Source organism: Staurois parvus, unplaced genomic scaffold (genome assembly GCF_062004578.1).
Source record: "Staurois parvus isolate SC_StPar_1 unplaced genomic scaffold, SC_StPar_1.0 ptg001692l, whole genome shotgun sequence".
NCBI classification, from domain to species: domain Eukaryota; kingdom Metazoa; phylum Chordata; class Amphibia; order Anura; family Ranidae; genus Staurois; species Staurois parvus.
Genome location: NW_028319488.1, coordinates 125,372 through 152,214, shown reverse-complemented (window position 1 = coordinate 152,214; position 26,843 = coordinate 125,372). Strand labels below are relative to the sequence as shown.

General features: G+C 45.7%; 1 protein-coding gene across 2 annotated transcripts in view; it reads right to left on the bottom strand.

The window, feature by feature from the left end:
- The window catches only part of LOC149434728 (interferon-induced very large GTPase 1-like), an 83,149-nt gene that overhangs the window by 20,540 nt on the left and 35,766 nt on the right, over nt 1-26,843 (bottom strand). For both annotated transcript variants that reach the window (XM_089663463.1, XM_089663464.1), the window contains exon 3: nt 5,231-5,520. In XM_089663463.1, the coding sequence (XP_089519589.1) occupies nt 5,231-5,501 (271 nt within the window). In that variant the 5' untranslated portion in view covers nt 5,502-5,520. The remainder of the gene's footprint in view (nt 1-5,230; nt 5,521-26,843) is intronic.

Sequence of the window (26,843 nt, the reverse complement as noted above, 5' to 3'; positions counted from 1 at the left end):
TTATGTTGTGTATTGTCATGTTATTGACCAAGCCAGAATATGACTGAGCTAGATGTATTTTACACAACAAAAGCAGCCAAGAACCCTTTGCTATGTTAATTTTATGCAAGATAACCTGGACATTCAGGGGCCAACTTGTTACATCTCAAAGTAGGTAATTTGCAAATTTGCAAGGGTGATAAAATGCAGATAGCTCAGTCAGACTTGAATAGAGTTGGTCAACATCTGCTAAAAGGGGTATTAACCATTAGCCGCCTGGCCAATAGCCGTTTGGCGGCCGGAAAAATGCTGTAGATTTCAGGATGTACGCTATATGGTGTGCTCCCAGGCATGCTCAGTCTGCATGCTTGCAGAGCTGCGCAGCGGCGCGATCTGTCACCGGCCGTGCACCTCGGACACGGCCGATGACAGATCTGAGTACCGGCCCCAGTTACCGGTACCATGTGATCTGCTGTGACCAATCACAGCTGGTCACATGACAGTTGTATACAATGGATGGCTTCATTCATGCCATCCATTGTATACTAGTGTCTACAGTTACAAGAAAAAGTATGTGAACCCCTTGGGATTCCGTGGAGTTTTGCATGAATTGGGCATAAAATGTGCTCTGAACGTCATCTAAGTCACAACAATAGAAGAACACAGTCTGCTGAACATAATACTACACAAACATTAGACGTTGCCATGGTTTAATTGCACATATAGCAGGAGAGATTAATCCTGTCTCATGGCTGTGATCTGCTGACTGGTCTCTCCTGTGTAACCTGACACTTGCCCTGACACAGACAAAGCAGTGAGGGATTTCAGCCCCCCCCCTTTCTCCTCTCAGACTGTAATAGAGAGAGAGAGCCAATTATAAGAGCCATTAAAAGGAGCCAATGACAAGGACTCTGTCAAACAGGAAGTGCAGCTGCAAAGCATTGTGGACGATGTAGTCTTGAACAGAAACAGCCTTATAGGCTGATATGGAGATAGAATTACAAAAGAACTACGAAAGCCATCATGCTTAGGGAGAGGAGAGTGAAGGGAGGGATCTTGGGGGTTTCTCCTGAGGAAAAGAGACTGCATGTGGCAGCAGAGAGATTGGACCTGGCAAAGACGTGCTTTTGGGCAGTGCACTGCATGCTGAGTTATCTGCATCAGCCAAGGGAACATCCAAACTGAGAGAAGTGGTCTACAGTACAGTGCCCACCCTGACAGTGTGAAGTGCTCATCGTGAGGTGACCACAGGAGCCGGTCATTTCCAGGACGATGGTTTGGGCCTTTGTCACAGGATCTGGTGAGAGGGATTTTTCCCACTGTCAGATGCAGGAACACGGCACACAGAGACATGACACTTCTCCCATACTCACCAGGCACTGGGTTATGTAGATGGCTCTGCTATACAGACACAGTGTTTGCTTTGCTATACAAATACTGTCACAGGATTACAATGATACTTTACCATAGGAGTGTAAGTGCACCAATGAAAGAGTCTCGCTGAAGATCCCAACATTCATCCTGTTACTAAGAGACTGAAGTTACTGGTGCCATACGTGCACGCGCATGCGTATTCAGGCCTCTATATTGCATGGTGTGGGAGGGAATAGCTCTACCTTGGAAAGCAGCTATGAAGCATCAGTTGGGCGCAGTGTTGGCCTATTGGGCTTGTGGTGTCAGGGGTTAGAAGGGAGAAGTCTGACACCACAGAGAGTCATCCTTCTGCTCTCCTCCTGCTTGGACATCATAGAGCTGAATCTATGTAGAGGAGGTAAACCCACTTTCAGTTTGCCATGTGTTTCCTCTGCTCTTGGGGTTATTCACGGTTGGAATCCCCTGAAAGCAGACAGTGTAAAAGTGAGCTATATTGCTTTCAGTCACAGTATTTGCTGATCTCTTGTCACCGAACGTATACCTGTTGTTATTGTTTATTACTTCCCATAGAGGTCTTACAGTAAAGCTGATCTCTGTGTTTATTATACCGTGTGTGCTTTTCATTGGTCCTTGTACTTACACTATTGTCAGGGGTGTCAGTTGGGGCTGAGACAGTTCTTGGGGTTGAGAGGCAGAGTGGCGGAGTAAACAAACTTAAGCAGCCCCTTCGGGGGTATCGCTACACACATAACATGTAAACATTCACAGTGCAGGGAGGAAAAAGTATGTGAACCTTTGGATTTAATAACTGGTTGACCCTCCTTTGGCAGCAATAACCTCAACCAAACGTTTCCTGTAGTTACAGATCAGACCTGCACAACGATCTGGAGTCATTTTGGACCACTCCTCTTCACAAAACTGTTTCAGTGTAGCAATATTCTTGGGATGTCTGGTGTGAATCGCTCTCTTAAGGTCATGCCACAGCATTGCAATGGGGTTGAGGTCAGGACTCTGACTGGGCCACTCCAGAAGGCGTATTCTGTGCTGTTGCAGCCATTGTTTTGTTGAATTACTTGTATGCTTTGGGTCATTGTCCTGTTGCATCACCCATCCTCTGCGGAGCTTCAGTTGGCGGACAGATGGTCGTACGTTTTCCTGCAAAATGTCTTGATAAACTCTGGAATTCATTTTCCCATCAATGACAACAATCCGTCCAGGCCCTAAGGCAGCAAAGCAGCCCCAAACCACGATGCTCCCTCCGCCATGTTTCACAGTGGGGATGAGGTTTTGATGTTGGTGTGCTGTGCCTTTTTTTCTCCACACATAGTGTTGTGTGTTCTTCCCAAACAACTCAATCTTGGTTTCATCTGTCCACTATATTTTGCCAGTAGTGCTGTGGAACATCCAGGTGCTCTTTTGCAAACTTCAAACGTGCTGCAATATTCTTTTTGGACAGCAATGGCTTCCTCCGTGGTGTCCTCCCATGTACTCCATTCTTGTTTAATGTTTTCCTTATTGTAGATGTGTCAACAAAAATGTTAGCATGTGCCAGAGATTTCTGTAGGTCTTTAGCTGACACTCTGGGATTCTTCTTTACCTCATGCAGCATTCTGCGCTGTGCTCTTGCAGTCATTTTTACAGGACGTCCACGCCTAGGGAGAGTAGCAACAGTGCTAAACTTTCTCCATTTGTAGACAGTCTGTCTTACCGTAGACACATGAACATCAAGGCTTTTGGAGATACTTTTGTAACCCTTTCCAGCTTCATGCAAGTCAACAATTCTTGATCGTAGGTCTTCTGAGAGCTCTTTTCTGCGAGGGATGGTTCACATCGGACAGTGCTTCTTGAAACCAGTAAACCCAAAACAGGTGTGTGTTTTTTAAGGGCAGGACAGCTGTCAGCAACACATCCAATATCATCACACTGATTGGAGTCAAGGTTGGCTCACTCCTGGCTCCAATTAGCTCTGGGAGAAGTCATTAAGCTAGGGCCTCACATACTTTTTCCTCCCTGCACTGTGAATGTTTACATGTTATGTGCAATTAAACCATGGCAACATCTAATGTTTGTGTAGTATTATGTTCAGCAGACTGTGTTCTTCTATTGTTGTGACTTAGATGACGTTCAGAGCACATTGTATGCCCAATTCATGCAAAATTCCACGTAATCCTAAGGCGTTCACATACTTTTTCTTGCAACTGTAGCTGTGAATGGTCACAGCGATCACATGCACATGTCATGTGATTAGCTGTGGCCAAATCACAGCTAAGCACAAAAAAAAAAAAAAAAAGCCCTGAATGAATCAATGTCAATTCATTCATTCATAATTCAGGTAAATACTTGCTTATAGCAAAGTAATTCTTTGCTATAAGCAAATTGTGTAAAAAAAAAAAGAAAAATACTGATCACTTCCCCAAAGTAGTACAATGTTACTATGGTAACATACTACTTTGGTCATAGTGAAATGTGAAAAAAAAAAAATCTTAAAAAGAAAAAAAATGTAATAAATTAAAAAATATATATATTTTCAATACTGTCACCAGTCAGTGTCCCTGATCACCGCTATGCCAGTTATGCCGCTATGCCAGTTATATGATGACGCTGTACTGAACTGGTGACAGTATGTACAAAAAAAAAAAAATTGTGAAAATAATTTTCTTCATTTTTTCATTTTCCGAAAAATTATGACAAAAAAAATACAACTTCAAAAAACTCGCCATTCCTCTTATGAAGTACGTCGGACTGTCTACTCTGCAAAAAGGGGTCATTTGGGGATATCTGTACTATTCTGACTTTCTTGGACCTCAGGAAATTAGATTGGCTGTCAGTACTTCAGGATTGATCAATATTCAGATCTATACCATAGTCTGTGAACTCTATAACTTTCTTACAAACGAAATAATACATCCTATTTTGGGTTATTTTCACCAAAGACATGTAGCAGAATACATCTCGGCCTAAATTTATGAAGAACAATTATTTATTTGTAAACTTTTATAACAGAACCAAAGAAAAACTTGTTGTTTTTTTTTTTAAATTTTCAGTCTTTTTTTGTTAATTTAGCAAAAAATAAAAACCCCAGCGGTGATTAAATACCACCAAAAGAAAGCTCTAGTTGTGTGAAGAAAATTATTAAATTTTAGTTTGGGTACAATGTTGCATGACCGCGCAATTGTCATTCAAAGTGTGAGAGCGCTGAAACCTGAAAAATGGCCTGGGCAGGAAGGGGTAAAAGTGCCCGGTATTGAATTGGTTAAGTATGATAATTAGCATTCTTCAAAGGGTAACTTGCTTATCTAATTAATAGTAAAAGAATGCAGTTTAGGAAATATCTGAACAACTTTGATTAGAATTATGACTGCATCTGTCCAACCCCAAAAGGCATTACCTGTCACCCAGAAGATCAAAGGGGCTCCTAAAAGTGGCCAATCAGAGTGCTTGCCATTGTACATGGGAAAAATGTGCATTAAGGAAGCTTCTTTTTGATAAAATGTCACAGGAGAAAGGGGTTCTCTGACGGTTTCTAATAATTTCATGAATATTCCAAGTATCCTGTCATCTGACTTGTCTGTACTTTTGTCTTATGAACTGTTGCTGAACTGATTAAATGCATCTCTCTGGAAAAGAACTGTTAGTTGCTGCGGGAAAAGTACATTTATAAATATACATGGGTCATACGTCCTCCATCATTGTTAGAAGACAACAGATTTGTCTTATGAACTATTTCTGTGTGGACCTCAAATGATAAGACAACACCTTGGGGGACCCAAATGGAGAAAAGAAGAGGAAGTAGAATTGTAAGTGAACTGAAGGTGCGGTGGGATAGGTAGGATGAGATCCCCCAGCCTAAAATACTCCTATAGCTCAGATAACTTACTTTCACTCAGTGCTGGAAATCTGGGGATCAGATTCTCAAGATGACACAGAAATTTCTGACAGAGTTCTTTTTTCTGAACTATAATGCTCATCAATGTTTCAACTCTCCCTCCTGGATCTTCATCATGTTGAAGTTGAATCATCTCACCCAGGGTTATGAAGCCTTGAGATCCCATCTCATCACAGAAACCGTCTGCGTCCTCCTCAAACACTTTTGTTAATTTCCATCTAAGACGTTTTATCATCTTTGTGGCATCTGTGGCAGAAGTCATGATTCCTTGGTTTCAAAATCTAAAAAGAAATAAATAACATAGATAATTATTCTGCAACTATTAATTTTTAACTGAACATATAGTGTATTTTTTGATGATCACACAATTGACCCTATTATACCTGTAAAGTGTATGTAAATGCAAAACAATTTTGGATGGTGTAAGGAAAGGTTGGGCCCTTTGCTGGGTTTTTATTGCGATCTGTGTCCCCACTATGGAGAGTCACCCTTTAAATTGAGGGGGAGTCAAAAGATTTTTAAATTATCACAGGAACAAAAGGTGCTAATTAATCTTCCAATGAGGGTCATCTGTTCTGGTGACAACTGTAAAAAAAGGGGAATAACTGTGACTTGGTAGGAATTTTCACTCACTTCCTGTTTTTGCTCCGAGGACAGGAATTTAAGGGATATCTACCTGAAAGGGAAGAAACACGAAAAAAACCCTAAAATTTTTAATCCTCCATTTTTCTATCCAAGAAATAAAACAAAGTTTGGCCTATACGTGGATTTTAAATCTGATGTAATTTTCACACTTTTACATTCATTCTAATCAGTGCATAGCTCAGTAAAGACTTCTTAAACAGTCACAAGGCATTATTCCTAATTTCAGGAAAGTAGGCGGAGCCATTCAGATGGTTCTTTTAAGCAACAGCCAGCATGGATTCATGAAAGACAGACGTTGTCAAACAAATCTGATTTCTTTTTATGAGGAGGTGAGGAAAACCTTGGATAGAGGAGTGCCTGTGGGCATGGTATACTTGGACAGAGGGGTGGCTGTGGACGTGGTATACTTGGACAGAGGGGTGACGGTGGACGTGGTATACTTGGACAGAGGGGTGACGGTGAACGTGGTATACTTGGACAGAGGGGTGGCGGTGGACGTGGTATACTTGGACAGAGGGGTGGCGGTGGACGTGGTATACTTGGACAGAGGGGTGGCGGTGGACGTGGTATACTTGGACAGAGGGGTGGCGGTGGACGTGGTATACTTGGACAGAGGGGTGGCGGTGGACGTGGTATACTTGGACAGAGGGGTGGCGGTGGACGTGGTATACTTGGACAGAGGGGTGGCGGTGGACGTGGTATACTTGGACAGAGGGGTGACGGTGGACGTGGTATACTTGGACAGAGGGGTGGCGGTGGACGTGGTATACTTGGACAGAGGGGTGACGGTGGACGTGGTATACTTGGACAGAGGGGTGGCGGTGGATGTGGTATACTTGGATTTTGCAAAAGCATTTGACACAGTTTCCCACCCAGCTAATGTGTAAGGTAAAGTCTACAGGCTGGAAAAATCTGAATGTAAATGGATATAAAACTGGCTAAAAGATGGTATTCAGAGAGTAGTGGTTAATGATTCATACTCTGTATAGTCTAGGGTTGTCAGTGGGGTACCCCAAGGTTCAGTGTTATTAGTGGGGTACCCCAAGGTTCAGTGTTGGGACCCTTACTTTTTAATATATTTACAAACAATATAGGGTCTGGGATTATAAATCCCATTTCAGTCTTTGCAGATGACACCAAGCTGTGCCGGGGAATAACGTCCTTACAGGATGTCTCCAACTTACAAGCCGACCTCAATGCTCTGTGTAATTGGGGGACTATGGGGCCAATGAGGTTTAATGTTGATAAATGTAAGGTTCTGCAGTTGGGGGCTAAGAATACGCATCATACATACTAGGAGGGGTACAACTGGGGGGTCAATGGTGGAGAAGGATCTGGGGGTTCTGGTAAATCACAAGCTTAATAATGGCATGCAATGCAAAGCTGCATTTTCTAAAGTGAGCAAAATTCTCTCTTGTATTAGGAGAGGTATAAACTCCAGAGAGAGATGATATTACCCCCCCCCCCCCCCCGGTACAAATCATTAGTAAGACCTCATCTGGAATATGCAGTTCAGTTTTGGGCTCCAATTCACAAAAAGAACATTGGAGAACTGGAGATAGTACAGAGAAGGGCAACCAAACTGATAAGAGGCATGGAGGAGATCAGCTATGAGGAAAGATTAGGGGAACTGAATTCTCTATAGAGGATATTAAGAGAGGATATGATCTTCATGTATAATACATAAGGGGGGGATATGATCTCCATGTATAATACATAAGGGGGATATGATCTCCATGTATAATACATAAGGGGGGATATGATCTCCATTAGAGATGAGCGAATTATTCAAAAATTCGATTTGGCTGATTCGCCGAATTCGCGGAATAAATTTGATTCGAGGCGAATATATTCGCTGCAAATTTAACTTATAAAAAGGGTGTTTCTAGGCTTCAGAGAGCCTTTATATTAGTGCAGAACACTGTACCTTTAATTTAAATGCCCTTGGAGTCTGCTGGGGAAGAGAAATAATACTGTCAGTCAGTATGACATGCAGATGAGTGCCGTCGATCTTAGAATCACCGCACACTTCACTCATTTGGGCAGTCACGGGGCCAAAACCAGAGTGTGGAGCCACAGTGTGGCGGTGGAGGCAGCAGCAATGGGAGGCCATACAGCACCCTAGGACAAAATGGAACCCACCAGCAGTGTGAGGAGACCTGAAAGTGGCACATGGCAGAGTGTGGCGATGGAGACAGCAGCAATGGGAGGCCGTACAGGGACCCATGACACACTCTGGACCTGGCAGCAGCATGAGGAGGCGGTACAGGGGCCCATGACAGATTACGGGCCTGGCAGCAGCATGAGGAGTCGGTACGGGGGCCCATGGCAGATTACGGGCCTGGCAGCAGCATGAGGAGGCGGTACAGGGGCCCATGGCAGAGTGGCGGAGCGTAAGCAGCTAAAATTGAAGGCCATACAGAGGCCTATGTTAAAAAGTCCCCCCAGCAGCAGCGTGGGGAGACGACTATCAAGAGTCCAATGGCAGAGTGGCGGAGCAGAAGCAGCTTCAATTGAAGGCCATACACAGGCCTAGGTTAAAAAGCGGAAGCCGTCAGCAGCGTGAGCAGACGACAGAGACACATGGCGCAGGGTGGCGGTGGATGCAGCAGTATTCGGAAGCCAAACACAGGCCTCGGTTAAAAAGCAGAAGCCGTCAGCAGCGTGAGCAGACGACAGAGGCACATGGCGCAGGGTGGCGGTGGAGGCAGCAGCAATGGAAGGCCATACAGCACCCTATCACAAAATGGAACCCACCAACAGTGTAAGGAGACCTGAAAGTGGCACATGGCGCAGGGTGGCGGTGGAGGCAGCAGTATTCGGAAGACATACACAGGACTAGTTTAAAAAGCGGAAGCCGTCAGCAGCGTGAGCAGACGACAGAGGCACATGGCGCAGGGTGGCGGTGGAGGCAGCAGTATTCGGAAGCCATACACAGGCCTCGGTTAAAAAGCGGAAGCCGTCAGCAGCGTGAGCAGACGACAGAGACACATGGCGCAGGGTGGCGGTGGATGCAGCAGTATTCGGAAGCCAAACACAGGCCTCGGTTAAAAAGCGAAAGCCGTCAGCAGCGTGAGCAGACGACAGAGGCACATGGCACAGGGTGGCGGTGGAGGCAGCAGCAATGGAAGGCCATACAGCACCCTATCACAAAATGGAACCCACCAACAGTGTAAGGAGACCTGAAAGTGGCACATGGCGCAGGGTGGCGGTGGAGGCAGCAGTATTCGGAAGCCATACACAGGCCTAGGTTAAAAAGCGGAAGCCGTCAGCAGCGTGAGCAGACGACAGAGACACATGGCGCAGGGTGGCGGTGGATGCAGCAGTATTCGGAAGCCAAACACAGGCCTCGGTTAAAAAGTGGAAGCCGTCAGCAGCGTGAGCAGACGACAGAGGCACATGGTGCAGGGTGGCGGTGGAGGCAGCAGCAATGGGAGGCCATACAGCACCCTATGACAAAATGGAACCCACCAGCAGTGTGAGGAGACCTGAAAGTGGCACATGGCAGAGTGTGGCGATGGAGACAGCAGCAATGGGAGGCCGTACAGGGACCCATGACACACTCTGGACCTGGCAGCAGCATGAGGAGGCGGTACAGGGGCCCATGACAGATTACGGGCCTGGCAGCAGCATGAGGAGGCGGTACAGGGGCCCATGGCAGAGTGGCGGAGCGTAAGCAGCTAAAATTGAAGGCCATACAGAGGCCTATGTTAAAAAGTCCCCCCAGCAGCAGCGTGGGGAGACGACTATCAAGAGTCCAATGGCTGAGTGGCGATCCGGGAAGTCAGCGTTGTGATTGCAGATGCAATGCAGAAATTTTATGAGGTAATGCCGTGGGTGCGAAGAAGATCATATACCGACGTACTTCCATCCATAAGACCTATGTAGTCAGTTGGTCTCTGCCTTTCTGCGCCAACGTCCATCCTCCGACACTGTGGGCCCTGTGCGCTCGCGTTCCGCTGCCATGGCAGCAGGGGAGGGGTGGGGTGGTAGGAGCAATGGCAGCTCCACCAGCAGCGGCTGCCTCAGTCTGCAGTCGATGATGAGTAGCTTTCTTCACCAGCGCAGTGAGGAAACTACTAACCAGACGCAGCAGCAGCATCAGGTGGACCTGGAGCAGGACCTCAAACAACAGGCTTGGGCCTACTTGGACAGCACCCTGCCAACCGAGGTAGACAATCCCCTTGACTACTGGGCAACGAAACTTGACCTTTGGCCCTAACTAGCTGAATTTGCCCTTGAGAGGCTGTCATGCCCGGCCAGTAGCGTGGCATCGGAGCGCGTGTTTAGTGCGGCAGGAGGTATTGTAACTCCGCGGAGGACACGACTGTCCACCCAAAGTGTGGAGAGACTCACGTTTGTGAAAATGAATCAGGCGTGGATTAGTCTGGATTTCAAACCACCAGTTCCTGACACAACTGACTAAATCCGCCATGAATCATGCCCCAAACAAACCCCAATTCATGAGGGGCCCGACCTGCAGAGTATAAGTCATTAAAAATGTGCAAAACATGAGTCGGCCGACCAGCAGCCTCTCAATAAAATATATATACAAATGTACGGATCAGGTGGAGGTCTTCCATTTGTCCCTAATAACATGTTTGGGGCATGATTCATGGCGGATTTAGTCAGTTGTGTCAGGAACTGGTGGTTTGAAATCCAGACTAATCCACGCCTGATTCATTTTCACAAACGTGAGTCTCTCCACACTTTGGGTGGACAGTCGTGTCCTCCGCGGAGTTACAATACCTCCTGCCGCACTAAACACGCGCTCCGATGCCACACTACTGGCTGGGCATGACAGCCTTTCAAGGGCAAATTCAGCTAGTTGGGGCCAAAGGTCAAGTTTCGTTGCCCAGTAGTCAAGGGGATTGTCTACCTCGGTTGGCAGGGTGCTGTCCAAGTAGGCCCAAGCCTGTTGTTTGAGGTCCTGCTCCAGGTCCACCTGATGCTGCTGCTGCTGCGGCTGGTTAGTAGTTTCCTCACTGCGCTGGTGAAGAAAGCTACTCATCATCGACTGCAGACTGAGGCAGCCGCTGCTGGTGGAGCTGCCACTGCTCCTACCACCCCACCCCTCCCCTGCTGCCATGGCAGCGGAACGCGAGCGCACAGGGCCCACAGTGTCTGAGGATGGACGTTGGCACAGAAAGGCAGAGACCAACTGACTACATAGGTGGTTTTTATAGTACTTTATTTTGGCCTCCCTCTCAGCAGGTGTGAAAAAGGCCACCATTTTTGAACGGTAGCGAGGGTCCAACAAGGTGGACAGCCAAAAGTCATCCCTCTGTCTGATGGTTATTATTCGGCTGTCACTACGCAAGCAACCGAGCATGCTATGGGCCATTTGTGCCAAGGAATGCGAGGGACTCCCTGCCTCCATCTCCACAGCATACTGCCACGGTGCGTCTGGGTCCTCTGTCTCCTCCTCCTCCTCTACCAGATGCTCCTGCTCCTCCACTCCTGTCCGCTGAGTGGAAAAACCACCCATTTCACTCAATAATTCCTGAGCACCAATGTCCTCCTCTACCTCCTCCTCTTCTTCCTGTCCTGCCCCCACAGGGGTCATGTGGCGTTGAGATCTGTGCACCACGTCTACCGCACCCTGACCAGCCATTGTTAACAGAATTTGTTCCAGGACGTGCAACAGAGGAATGACGTCGTTCATCCCATAGTCCTGCCGACTCACGAATAGCGTGGCCTCCTCAAAGGGCCTGAGCAAGCGGCAGGTGTCACGCATGAGCTGCCAATGGCTGACATCGAAGTTACACAGGGGAGTACCTTTATCCGCTTGTAACATCAGGAAATCGGTGATGGCCTTTCGCTGTTTGTAAAGGCGGTCTAACATATGTAGGGTTGAATTCCACCTTGTTGCAACGTCGCAGATCAGGCGATGCTGTGGAATTCCGTTCTGCCGCTGCAGCTCAAGGAGGGTGTGCTTTGCGGTGTAGGAATGGCTGAAATGCATGCAAAGTTTACGTGACATTTTAAGGATGTCTTGCAGTGGGATGGTGGATTTTAGGAACCGCTTGACAACCAGATTGAACACGTGAGCCATGCATGGCGCATGGCACAACCTTCCTTGACGCAGAGCAGACACCATGTTCTTTCCGTTGTCGGTCAACATGGTTCCGATTTTCAGTTTGCGCGGAGACAGCCATCTGTCGATTTCTCTGTTCATTACACTCAGAAGTTCCTCCCCTGTGTGACTACGTTCGCCAAGGCATACCAGGTGCAGCACAGCGTGACACCGTTGCGCCCTGCACATGTGATATGCCGGTCGGGTAATGGGACTTGGCACGGGGGTGGCGGCTGAGGACACGGCGGAAGAAAAGGTGGTAGAGGCGGACATCTTTGCTGGACCAAGGACGTGCAAACGTGGAGGCAAAAGCGGCGTGACCTGTCCAAGTTGCTGGTGCGGCTGTGCCGGCACCACGTTCACCCAGTGGGCCGTAAATGACATGTACTGTCCCTGACCGTAGTTACAGCTCCACACGTCGGCGCTGCCGTGCACTTTGGCAGAGACCGACATGCTCAAAGACTGGCCCACCATCTCTTCTACATGTGAATGCAGGGCTGGCACTGCCTTTTTGGCGAAGAAATGCCGGCTTGGCACTCTCCACCGCGGCTCGGCACAAGCCATCATTTCTCGGAAAGGTGCTGAGTCCACCACTTGGAAAGGGAGGGACTGCAGCACCAGCAACTTGGACAGGAGGACGTTCAGCTTTTGCACCGTCGGGTGCGTGCTCGCAAACTGTTGTCTCTTGGAAACGGATTCCAAGAAAGACTGCTGACGGAATCCGTGAAGAGGAGTAGCAGGAGAAGGAGCATCTGAACGAGCGGAAGATGCCAACGAGCGACAACTCCCCTCAGCAGAGGTGTTGGAGCCTTGACTGGCTGATAGAGGGCGATTGACGTCGGGTGACGGAGCAAGTAACGGAGCGGGTGATGGAGCGGGGGCTGGGGCAGGCAGAACCGCCGTATCTTTATCACGGTTTTCCCAGGCCACCGAATGGCGACGCTGCATATGCTGACGCAACGCTGTAGTCCCAACATGGGCCCCCTGGCCACGCTTGACTTTCTGGCCACATAGTCGACATACGGCTACGTTTACTTCCTCGGGCAGCTTGACGAAAAATTGCCACACCACCGAGTAGGAAACTTTGCCCCCGCTACTCCTCACTGGCTGACTGCTACTTCCTCCATGCACACCGGCACCACTACTGGCCGTGGTGGTAGGCTGCAGTGGAGCTGGTGCTCTACTCCGTGGTCGTTTGCCTCCACTGACACTGCTGCGACCCTGCTGCCTCCTGGGCAACCCACCGACTGTTTTGCTCGCTGGCAAGCTGGCACCCTCTTCTCCTGATGATGCGGAAGCAATAGCCTGATGACGACGAGGCTGCCAAGTGCGATCAGCCTCATCATCATCAATTAGGGTCTCCGCGTCACTACTAGCCCCCTCGGCTGCGTGTGGGTCAGGAGACAGACCTGTCTCTAGACCGGCTACCGAGCCACTCTCCTTGCCAGTACTTCTTCGCCTGGCTGCTGAAGAGGCGGATGTCTCCCCCCGTTCCTGACCGCCCTCTGTTAGCTCTTCCTCACTGTACAGTGGGGCTGAGCCCACAGCATGCGATACTTCGCTTGGTGAGGGAACACCAAAGGACAGGGGCAGGTCGAGGACACGTGATTTCAGTGGGCTTGCTCCCGGGCCATGCCAACTAACGATTGTGTCTGACGTACCCACCGACCGTTGGCTGTAGGTGTCAGAGGTGACCTGGGAAGAGGAAGACGACCGAGTCAACCAATCGATGACGGCAGGGTTGTCGGTGGAGACACGACCGCTGGATGACACCGGGAGCACTGGCCTCTGGCTGCGACTAGTGCTGCCTCGACCCCTTCCTCTGCTGCCACGTCTGCTCGCTCCTGAAACATTGCCTCCTCTGCCACTCCTCTGCGTGTTGTCTGACATACTCTTTAATTCAATAAGCACCCCAAAAATAAAACCGGATTTAACTCTTTGAACGTACAATAGTGATTGTGAAGCAGAAAGTCAGTTTATTTAGCACAATCGGTCAATTGCAGCTTGCCGTTGGCTGGAAACTGTACGTTTATGTCACTGGAATGCACTAATCACCCAAAAAATATTACCGCCAGCCGGCGTGTAAATGGATTTAACTCTTTGAACGTACAATAGTGGTTGTGAAGCAGAAAGTCAGTTTATTTAGCACAATCGGTCAATTGCAGCTTGCCGTTGGCTGGAAACTGTACGTTTATGTCACTGGAATGCACTAATCACCCAAAAAATATTACCGCCACCCGGCATGTAAATGGATCTAACTCTTTGAACGTACAATAGTGGTTGTGAAGCAGAAAGTCAGTTTATTTAGCACAATCGGTCAATTGCAGCTTGCCGTTGGCTGGAAACTGTACGTTTATGTCACTGGAATGCACTAATCACCCAAAAAATATTACCGCCACCCGGCGTGTAAATGGATCTAACTCTTTGAACGTACAATAGTGGTTGTGAAGCAGAAAGTCAGTTTATTTTGCACAATCGGTCAATTGCAGCTTGCCGTTGGCTGGAAACTGTACGTTTATGTCACTGGAATGCACTAATCACCCAAAAAATATTACCGCCACCCGGCGTGTATATGGATTTAACTCTTTGAACGTACAATAGTGGTTGTGAAGCAGAAAGTTAGTTTATTTAGCACAATCGGTCAATTGCAGCTTGCCGTTGGCTGGAAACTGTACGTTTATGTCACTGGAATGCACTAATCACCCAAAAAATATTACCGCCACCCGGCGTGTAAATGGATCTAACTCTTTGAACGTACAATAGTGGTTGTGAAGCAGAAAGTCAGTTTATTTAGCACAATCGGTCAATTGCAGCTTGCCGTTGGCTGGAAACTGTACGTTTCTGTCACTGGAATGCACTAATCACCCAAAAAATACTACCGCCACCCGGCGTGTATATTGATTTAACTCTTTGAACGTACAGTAGTGGTTGTGAAGCAGAAAGTCAGTTTATTTAGCACAATCGGTCAATTGCAGCTTGCCGTTGGCTGGAAACTGTACGTTTATGTCACTGGAATGCACTAATCACCCAAAAAATATTACCGCCAGCCGGCGTGTAAATGGATTTAACTCTTTGAACGTACAATAGTGGTTGTGAAGCAGAAAGTCAGTTTATTTAGCACAATCGGTCAATTGCAGCTTGCCGTTGGCTGGAAACTGTACGTTTATGTCACTGGAATGCACTAATCACCCAAAAAATATTACCGCCACCCGGCGTGTAAATGGATCTAACTCTTTGAACGTACAATAGTGGTTGTGAAGCAGAAAGTCAGTTTATTTTGCACAATCGGCAAACTGCAGCACCAACTGTGCACGACAGCCACCAAAAAAAAAAAGGGTGTATGTCACTTTAAATTTTCGATTCTTTGATAGCTGTGGCCCTGAGTAACGATTCTGTGTCCCTGAGTAACGATTCTGTGTCCCTGAGTAACGATTCTGTGTCCCTGAGTAACGATTCTGTGTCCCTGAGTAACGATTCTGTGGCCCTAAAGTCTCTGTGGCCCTAACTCTGTCCCTTCATACACACAGGTCTGTCTCTCTTGAATGACCGGAGGCTAATGGAGAATTCTAAGATGGCCGCGATTTATAGCTCCACCATTACACAGTGCTGGCTGGCTGGCTGCTGATTGGCTAATGCGATCACATGTCATGAATGAATGCATTATGGGTCAGCGCGCCTTGTCTGCGCGCCTTCCCAGAGATCCCCGATCCGTCGCCACACATGTCGCCGCCATTTTTGGGAAAATTAGATTCGTGCATCCGAAGTTTGCTAATCTTCTGATTCGTCGCGAATCGAATATTTCCAAATCTTCGAAACAAATTCCTCTTCGTCATGTTCGATTCGCTCATCTCTAATCTCCATGTATAATACATAAGGGGGATATGATCACCATGCATAATACATAAGGGGAGGGGGATATGATCTCCATGTATAATACATAAGAGGGGGGATATGATCTCCATGTATAATACATAAGGGGGGATATGATCTCCATGTATAATACATAAGGGGGGATATGATCTCCATGTATAATACATAAGGGGGGATATGATCTCCATGTATAATACATAAGGGGGGATATGATCTCCATGTATAATACATAAGGGGGGGGATATGATCTCCATGTATAATACATAAGGGGGGATATGATCTCCATGTATAATACATAAGGGGGATATGATCTCTATGTATAATTCATAAGGGGGGATATGATCTCCATGTATAATACATAAGGGGGATATGATCTCCATGTATAATACATAAGGGGGGATATGATCTCCATGTATAATACATAAGGGGGATATGATCACCATGTATAATACATAAGGGGGATATGATCTCCATGTATAATACATAAGGGGGATATGATCTCCATGTATAATACATAAGGGGGGGGATATGATCTCCATGTATAATACATAAGGGGGCTATGATCACCATGTATAATACATAAGGGGGGATATGATCTCCATGTATAATACATAAGGGGGGATATGATCTCCATGTATAATACATAAGGGGGGGGGGATATGATCTCCATGTATAATACATAAGGGAGGGGGATATGATCTCCATGTATAATACATAAGGGGGGGATATGATAACCATGTATAATACATAAGGGGGGATATGATAACCATGTATAATACATACGGGGGGGGATATGATCTCCATGTATAATACATAAGGGGGGGGATATGATCTCCATGTATAATACATAAGGGGGGGGATATGATAACCATGTATAATACATAAGGGGGGGGATATGATAACCATGTATAATACATAAGGGGGGGGATATGATAACTATGTATAATACAAAGGGGGGGGGATATGATCTCCATGTATAATACATAAGGGGGGGGGGGATATGATCTCCATGTATAATACATAAGGGAGGGGGATATGATCTCCATGTATAATACATAAGGGAGGGGGATATGATCTCCATGTATAATACATAAGGGGGGATATGATCTCCATGTATAATACATAAGGGGGATATTATCTCCATGTATAATACATAAGGGGGATATGATCTCCATGTATAATACATAAGGGGGGGATATGATCTCCATGTATAATACATAAGGGGGATATTATCTCCATGTATAATACATAAGGGGGATATGATCTCCATGTATAATACATAAGGGGGATATTATCTCCATGTATAATACATAAGGGGGATATGATCTCCATGTATAATACATAAGGGGGGATATGATCTCCATGTATAATACATAAGGGGGGATATGATCTCCATGTATAATACATAAGGGGGGATATGATCACCATGTGTAATACATAAGGGGGGATATGATCTCCATGTGTAATACATAAGGGGGATATGATCTCCATGTGTAATACATAAGGGGGGATATGATCTCCATGTATAATACATAAGGGGGATATGATCTCCATGTGTAATACATAAGGGGGGGTATGATAACCATGTATAATACATAAGGGAGGGGATATGATAACCATGTATAATACATAAGGGGGGGGATATGATAACCATGTATAATACATAAGGGGGGGGGGATATGATAACCATGTATAATACATAAGGGGGGGGGATATGATAACCATGTATAATACATAAGGGGGGGGGATATGATAACCATGTATAATACATAAGGGGGGGGGGGATATGATCACCATGTATAATACATAAGGGGGGGATATGATCTCCATGTATAATACATAAGGGGGGGATATGATCTCCATGTATAATACATAAGGGGGGGATATGATCACCATGTATAATACATAAGGGGGATATGATCTCCATGTATAATACATAAGGGGGGGATATGATCTCCATGTATAATACATAAGCGGGGGATATGATCTCCATGTATAATACATAAGGGGGATATGATCTCCATGTATAATACATAAGGGGGGGATATGATCACCATGTATAATACATGAGGAGGGATATAATCTCCATGTATAATACATAAGGGGGGATATGATCACCATGTATAATACATAAGGGGGGATATGATCACCATGTATAATACATAAGGGGGGATATGATCACCATGTATAATACATAAGGGGGGATATGATCTCCATGTATAATACATAAGGGGGGATATGATCTCCATGTATAATACATAAGGGGGGATATGATCTCCATGTATAATACATAAGGGGGGATATGATCTCCATGTATAATACATAAGGGGGGATATGATCTCCATGTATAATACATAAGGGGGATATGATCTCCATGTATAATACATAAGGGGGATAAGATTTCCATGTATAATACATAAGGGGGATATGATCACCATGTATAATACATAAGGGGGGATATGATCTCCATGTATAATACATAAGGGGGGATATGATCTCCATGTATAATACATAAGGGGGGATATGATCTCCATGTATAATACATAAGGGGGGTTATGATCTCCATGTATAATACATAAGGGGGATATGATCTCCATGTATAATACATAAGGGGAATATGATCACCATGTATAATACATGAGGGGGGATATAATCTCCATGTATAATACATAAGGGGGGATATGATCACCATGTATAATACATAAGGGGGATATGATCTCCATGTATAATACATAAGGGGGGATATGATCTCCATGTATAATACATAAGGGGGATATGATCTCCATGTATAATACATAAGGGGGGATATGATCTGCATGTATAATATATAAGGGGGATATGATCACCATGTATAAATAAATCAGTGTTTCATATAGTGAACTTGGTGTAGAGTTATTCACCCTGAGGTCATCACAGAGGACAAGGAGGAATTCTCTATGTCTGGAGGAAAAGAAATGTGATCTCCAAATACAGAAAGGTCTCTTCACAGTAAGAGCTGTGAAAATGTGCAATAGACTCTCGCAAGACTTGGTTCTGGCCAGCTCAGTGGATTACTTTAAAAAAAAGTCCTGGATTGTTTCCTAGATACACAGAATATAACATTCATAGGTAAAGTTGATCCAGGAAATATCTGATTGCCTCTTGGGGGATCAGGAAGAATTTTTTTGCCCTGCAGTAGGAAATTGGATCTTGCTTTGCTGGGTTTTTTGCCTTCCTCTGGATCAATTGTGGGTATACAGGTGAAACTCGAAAAATTAGAATCTGGTGCAAAAGTTCATTTATTTCAGTGCAGCAACTTAAAAGGTGACACTAATATATGAGATAGACTCATTACATGCAAAGCAAGATAGTTCAAGCCGTGATTTGTCATCATTGTGATGATTATGGCTTACAGCTCATGAAAACCCCAAATCCACAATCTCAGAAAATGAGAATATTCCATGCAATCAATAAAACAAGGATTGTACATAGAACAATATCGGACCTCTGAAAAGTAGAAGCTGCATATGTACTCAGTACTTGGTTTGGGCCCCTTTTGCAGCAATTACTGCCTCAATGCGGCGTGGCATGGAAGCTATCAACCTGTGGCACTGCTGAGGTGTTATGGAAGACCAGGATGCTTCAATAGCGCCCTTCAGCTCTTCTGCATTGTTCGGTCTCATGTCTCTCATCTTTCTCTTGACAATGCCCCATAGATTCTCTATGGGGTTCAGGTCAGGTGAGTTTGCTGGCCAATCAAGCACAGTAATCCCACGGTCATTGAAAGAGGTTTTGGTGCTTTTGGCAGTGTGGGAGGTGCCAAGTCCTGCTGGAAAATGAAGTCAGCATCCCAATAAAGCTCGACTGTGGAAGGAAGCATGAAGTGCTCCAAAATCTCCTGATAGACGGCTGCGTTGACCCTGGACTTAATGAAGCACAGTGGACTATATAAGTTTTTTTTTTTTGAACTGAATAGACTTTTTGTCTTTTTTCAGCAAGATCAACTATGTAACCCTATAGGACAAACGTACATCTAGAGCCATGGGTGTATAGTGCAAATATAACCAAATATTATAGAATCATTTATCACAAATTGTATATATTGAATGGCTCTTTCCACTGTCTAGTATGAAAAATAGTCCTTTTAATTTTGGGATAAGTGATGGATTGAGATATATGAATACTTTCTGTTCTAAGACGTTCTTATGGTATTGTGCATTAACCAGAGTGAGGGCTTTTGATTGCTTTCTGCTCTTTCTTACTATAACCTGTATGGATATACTGTCTTGTTGGGTACCAAGCCCTACTCTATAGAATTTAGTTAGTGATGAGCCAAACTGCTCTGGGTTCAGTTAGAATAGGATCACAAATGTAATAAAAGCGCCACACCCTTAATACTTTAAAGCAGCAATTCCACCTCAAAGAAACCAAATACATTTCTTAGTGCTATAACTTAAATGAAGGAATGCGCTAAAACCACAAACTATTCCTAATTTAGTGTAGAAACATTAGTGCAAAAGATATATATATCTATTCTCAATTAATATCAAAAAATCTCAAAATTATGTGCAAAACTATTTTTTAGTGCATAAGTAATTTAAATAATGAAATATTGTGAATATAAAAATTGTCCAATTTTGAATTTCTTCAAATGTCCAAACAAATCCTTTTCAAATTCAGGTGCTCTCAAAGAAATTGTGCCAAAATCCACCACCAAAGTAAAGATGGGTAACTCACCAGAGCTCCATGCTGATCAATCTCTAGATCAGCAAAAAACCCTTTTTGCTCTGGGAGCAGATGCAATGAATCAACTTCTCAGGTGTGATGATTAGAGATGAGCGAATCGAAGTAGCCGAAGTGGAATTTGAGTCGAATATCGGAAAATTTTTTCAGAAAATGGCGGCGGACATGTGAGGCAACGGAGCGGGGATGTCTAGGAAGGCGCGCAGACAAGGCGCGCTGACCCATAATGCATTCCTCAATGACATGTGATCGCATCAGCCAATCAGCAGCCAGCCAGCCAGCACTGTGTAATGGTCGAGCTATAAATAGCGGCCATTTTGGAATTCTTCATTTGCCTGCAGTCATTGAACAGAGGCAGACCGCTCTGTATTAGGGACAGAGTTAGGGCCACAGAAACGATACTTGGGGACAGACAAACGTTACTTGGGGACAGAGAACCATTACTCAGGGACACAGAATTGTTAATGAGGGCCACAGAATCGTTACTTAGGGACAAAGAAACGCTAGTTAGGGCCACAGAATTGTTACTCAGGGACAGACAGAATTGTTACTGAGTGCCAGAGAATTGTTACTTAGGGCCACAGAAACGTTATTAGGGCCACAGAATTGTTACTCAGGGACAGACAGAATTGTTACTGAGTGCCAGAGAATTGTTACTTAGGGCCACAGAAACGTTATTAGGGCCACAGAATTGTTACTCAGGGACAGACAGAATTGTTACTGAGTGCCAGAGAATTGTTACTTAGGGCCACAGAAACTTTAGTTAGGGCCACAGAATTGTTACTCAGGGACAGACACAGAATTGTTACTGAGGGCCACAGAACTGTTACTTAGGGCCACAGAATTGTTACTCGCACAGACACAGAATTGTTACACAGGGACACAGAATTGTTACTGAGGGCCACAGAACCGTTACTTAGGGCCACAGAATTGTTACTCAGGGACACAGAATTGTTACTGAGGGCCACAGAATTGTTACTCGCACAGACACAGAATTGTTACTCAGGGACACAGAACTGTTACTGAGGGCCACAGAATTGTTACTCGCACAGACACAGAATTGTTACTCAGGGACACAGAACTGTTACTGAGGGCCACAGAACTGTTACTTAGGGCCACAGAATTGTTACTCGCACAGACACAGAATTGTTACTCAGGGACACAGAACTGTTACTGAGGGCCACAGAACTGTTACTTAGGGCCACAGAATTGTTACTCGCACAGACACAGAATTGTTACTCAGGGACACAGAATTGTTACTGAGGGCCACAGAACTGTTACTTAGGGCCACAGAATTGTTACTCAGGGACACAGAACTGTTACTGAGGGCCACAGAACTGTTACTGAGGGCCACAGAACTGTTACTTAGGGCCACAGAATTGTTACTCGCACAGACACAGAATTGTTACTCAGGGACACAGAACTGTTACTGAGGGCCACAGAACTGTTACTTAGGGCCACAGAATTGTTACTCGCACAGACACAGAATTGTTACTCAGGGACACAGAATTGTTACTGAGGGCCACAGAACTGTTACTTAGGGCCACAGAATTGTTACTCGCACAGACACAGAATTGTTACTCAAGGACACAGAACTGTTACTGAGGGCCACAGAACTGTTACTGAGGGCCACAGAATTGTTACTCAGGGACAAAGAACTGTTACTGAGGGCCACAGAACTGTTACTTAGGGCCACAGAATTGTTACTCGCACAGACACAGAATTGTTACTCAGGGACACAGAATTGTTACTCAGGGACACAGAACTGTTACTTAGGGCCACAGAATTGTTACTCGCACAGACACAGAATTGTTACTCAGGGACACAGAATTGTTACTGAGGGCCACAGAACTGTTACTTAGGGCCACAGAATTGTTACTCGCACAGACACAGAATTGTTACTCAGGGACACAGAATTGTTACTGAGGGCCACAGAACTGTTACTGAGGGCCACAGAACTGTTACTGAGGGCCACAGAACTGTTACTTAGGGCCACAGAATTGTTACTCAGGGACACAGAATTGTTACTGAGGTCCACAGAACTGTTACTTAGGGCCACAGAATTGTTACTCGCACAGACACAGAATTGTTACTCAGGGACACAGAACTGTTACTGAGGGCCACAGAACTGTTACTTAGGGCCACAGAATTGTTACTCGCACAGACACAGAATTGTTACTCAGGGACACAGAACTGTTACTGAGGGCCACAGAACTGTTACTTAGGGCCACAGAATTGTTACTCGCACAGACATAGAATTGTTACTCAGGGACACAGAACTGTTACTGAGGGCCACAGAACTGTTACTTAGGGCCACAGAATTGTTACTCGCACAGACACAGAATTGTTACTCAGGGACACAAAACTGTTACTGAGGGCCACAGAACTGTTACTTAGGGCCACAGAATTGTTACTCGCACAGACACAGAATTGTTACTCAGGGACACAGAACTGTTACTGAGGGCCACAGAACTGTTACTTGGGGCCACATAAACGTTATTCAGGGACACAGAATTGTTACTGAGGGCCACAGAACCGTTACTTAGGGCCACAGAATTGTTACTCAGGGACAGACACAGAATTGTTTCTTGAGGGACACAGAATTGTTACTGAGGGCCACAGAACCGTTACTTAGGGCCACAGAATTGTTACTCAGGGACACAGAATTGTTACTCAGGGACACAGAACTGTTACTGAGGGCCACAGAACTGTTACTGAGGGCCACAGAACTGTTACTTAGGGCCACAGAACTGTTACTCGCACAGACACAGAATTGTTACTCAGGGACACAGAATTGTTACTGAGGGCCACAGAACCGTTACTTGGGGCCACAGAAACGTTAATCAGGGACACAGAATTGTTACTGAGGGCCACAGAACTGTTACTGAGGGCCACAGAACTGTTACTTAGGGCCACAGAATTGTTACTCGCACAGACACAGAATTGTTACTCAGGGACACAGAACTGTTACTGAGGGCCATAGAACTGTTACTTAGGGCCACAGAATTGTTACTCGCACAGACACAGAATTGTTACTCAGGGACACAGAATTGTTACTGAGGGCCACAGAATTGTTACTCAGGGACAGACACAGAATTGTTTCTTGAGGGACACAGAATTGTTACTTAGGGGCACAGAATTGTTACTCGCACAGACACAGAATTGTTACACAGGGACACAGAATTGTTACTGAGGGCCACATAATTGTTACTCAGGGACACAGAATTGTTACTGAGGGCCACAGAACTGTTACTTAGGGCCACAGAATTGTTACTCGCACAGACACAGAATTGTTACTGAGGGCCACAGAACCGTTACTTAGGGCCACAGAATTGTTACTCAGGGACACAGAATTGTTACTGAGGGCCACAGAACTGTTACTTAGGGCCACAGAATTGTTACTTAGGGCCACAGAATTGTTACTCGCACAGACACAGAATTGTTACTCAGGGACACAGAACTGTTACTGAGGGCCACAGAATTGTTACTTAGGGCCACAGAATTGTTACTCGCACAGACACAGAATTGTTACTCAGGGACACAGAACTGTTACTGAGGGCCACAGAACCGTTACTTAGGGCCACAGAATTGTTACTCGCACAGACACATAATTGTTACTCAGGGACACAGAATTGTTACTGAGGGCCACAGAACTGTTACTTAGGGCCACAGAATTGTTACTCGCACAGACACAGAATTGTTACACAGGGACACAGAATTGTTACTGATGGCCACAGAACCGTTACTTAGGGCCACAGAATTGTTACTCAGGGACACAGAATTGTTACTGAGGGCCACAGAACTGTTACTTAGGGCCACATAATTGTTACTCGCACAGACACAGAATTGTTACTCAGGGACACAGAACTGTTACTGAGGGCCACAGAACTGTTACTTAGGGCCACAGAATTGTTACTCGCACAGACACAGAATTGTTACTCAGGGACACAGAACTGTTACTGAGGGCCACAGAACTGTTACTTAGGGCCACAGAATTGTTACTCGCACAGACACAGAATTGTTACTCAGGGACACAAAACTGTTACTGAGGGCCACAGAACTGTTACTTAGGGCCACAGAATTGTTACTCGCACAGACACAGAATTGTTACTCAGGGACACAGAACTGTTACTGAGGGCCACAGTACTGTTACTTAGGGCCACAGAATTGTTACTCGCACAGACACATAATTGTTACTCAGGGACACAGAACTGTTACTGAGGGCCACAGAACCGTTACTTAGGGCCACATAAACGTTAATCAGGGACACAGAATTGTTACTGAGGGCCACAGAACCGTTACTTGGGGCCACAGAAACGTTAATCAGGGACAGACACAGAATTGTTTCTTGAGGGACACAGAATTGTTACTGAGGGCCACAGAACCGTTACTTAGGGCCACAGAATTGTTACTCAGGGACACAGAATTGTTACTGAGGGCCACAGAACTGTTACTTAGGGCCACAGAATTGTTACTCAGGGACACAGAACTGTTACTGAGGGCCACAGAACTGTTACTTAGGGCCACAGAATTGTTACTCGCACAGACACAGAATTGTTACTCAGGGACACAGAATTGTTACTGAGGTCCACAGAACCGTTACTTAGGGCCACATAAACGTTAATCAGGGACACAGAATTGTTACTGAGGGCCACAGAACCGTTACTTGGGGCCACAGAAACGTTAATCAGGGACACAGAATTGTTACTGAGGGCCACAGAACTGTTACTTAGGGCCACAGAATTGTTACTCGCACAGACACAGAATTGTTACTCAGGGACACAGAACTGTTACTGAGGGCCACAGAACTGTTACTGAGGGCCACAGAATTGTTACTCGCACAGACACAGAATTGTTACTCAGGGACACAGAATTGTTACTGAGGGCCACAGAATTGTTACTCAGGGACAGACACAGAATTGTTTCTTGAGGGACACAGAATTGTTACTTAGGGCCACAGAACCGTTACTTAGGGCCACAGAATTGTTACTCGCACAGACACAGAATTGTTACTGAGGGCCACAGAACCGTTACTTAGGGCCACAGAATTGTTACTCGCACAGACACAGAATTGTTACACAGGGACACAGAATTGTTACTGAGGGCCACAGAATTGTTACTCAGGGACACAGAATTGTTACTGAGGGCCACAGAACTGTTACTTAGGGCCACAGAATTGTTACTCGCACAGACACAGAATTGTTACTCAGGGACACAGAACTGTTACTGAGGGCCACAGAACTGTTACTTAGGGCCACAGAATTGTTACTCGCACAGACACAGAATTGTTACTCAGGGACACAAAACTGTTACTGAGGGCCACAGAACCGTTACTTAGGGCCACATAAACGTTAATCAGGGACACAGAATTGTTACTGAGGGCCACAGAACCGTTACTTGGGGCCACAGAAACGTTAATCAGGGACACAGAATTGTTACTGAGGGCCACAGAACCATTACTTAGGGCCACAGAATTGTTACTCAGGGACAGACACAGAATTGTTTCTTGAGGGACACAGAATTGTTACTGAGGGCCACAGAACCGTTACTTAGGGCCACATAAACGTTAATCAGGGACACAGAATTGTTACTGAGGGCCACAGAAACGTTAATCAGGGACACAGAATTGTTACTGAGGGCCACAGAACCGTTACTTAGGGCCACAGAATTGTTACTCGCACAGACACAGAATTGTTACTCAGGGACACAGAATTGTTACTGAGGGCCACAGAACCGTTACTTAGGGCCACATAAACGTTAATCAGGGACACAGAATTGTTACTGAGGGCCACAGAACTGTTACTTAGGGCCACAGAATTGTTACTCGGACAGACACAGAATTGTTACTCAGGGACACATAATCGTTGAATTAAAGAGTATGTCAGACAACATGCAGAGGAGTGGCAGAGGAGGCAATGTTTTAGGAGCGAGCAGACGTGGCAGCAGAGGAAGGGGTCGAGGCAGCACTATTCGCAGCCAGAGGCCAGTGCTCCCGGTGTCATCCAGCGGTCGTGTCTCCACCGACAACCCTGCCGTCATTGATTGGTTGGCTCGGTCATCTTCCTCTTCCCAGGTCACCTCTGACACTTACAGCCAACGGTCGGTGGGTACGTCAGACACAACCGTTAGTTGGCATGGCCCGGGAGCAAGCCCACTGAAATCACATGTCCTCTACCTGCCCCTGTCCTTTGCTGTTCCCTCACCAAGCGAAGTATCGCATGCTGTGGGCTCAGCCCCACTGTACAGTGAGGAAGAGCTAACAGAGGGCGGTCAGGAACGGGGGGAGACATC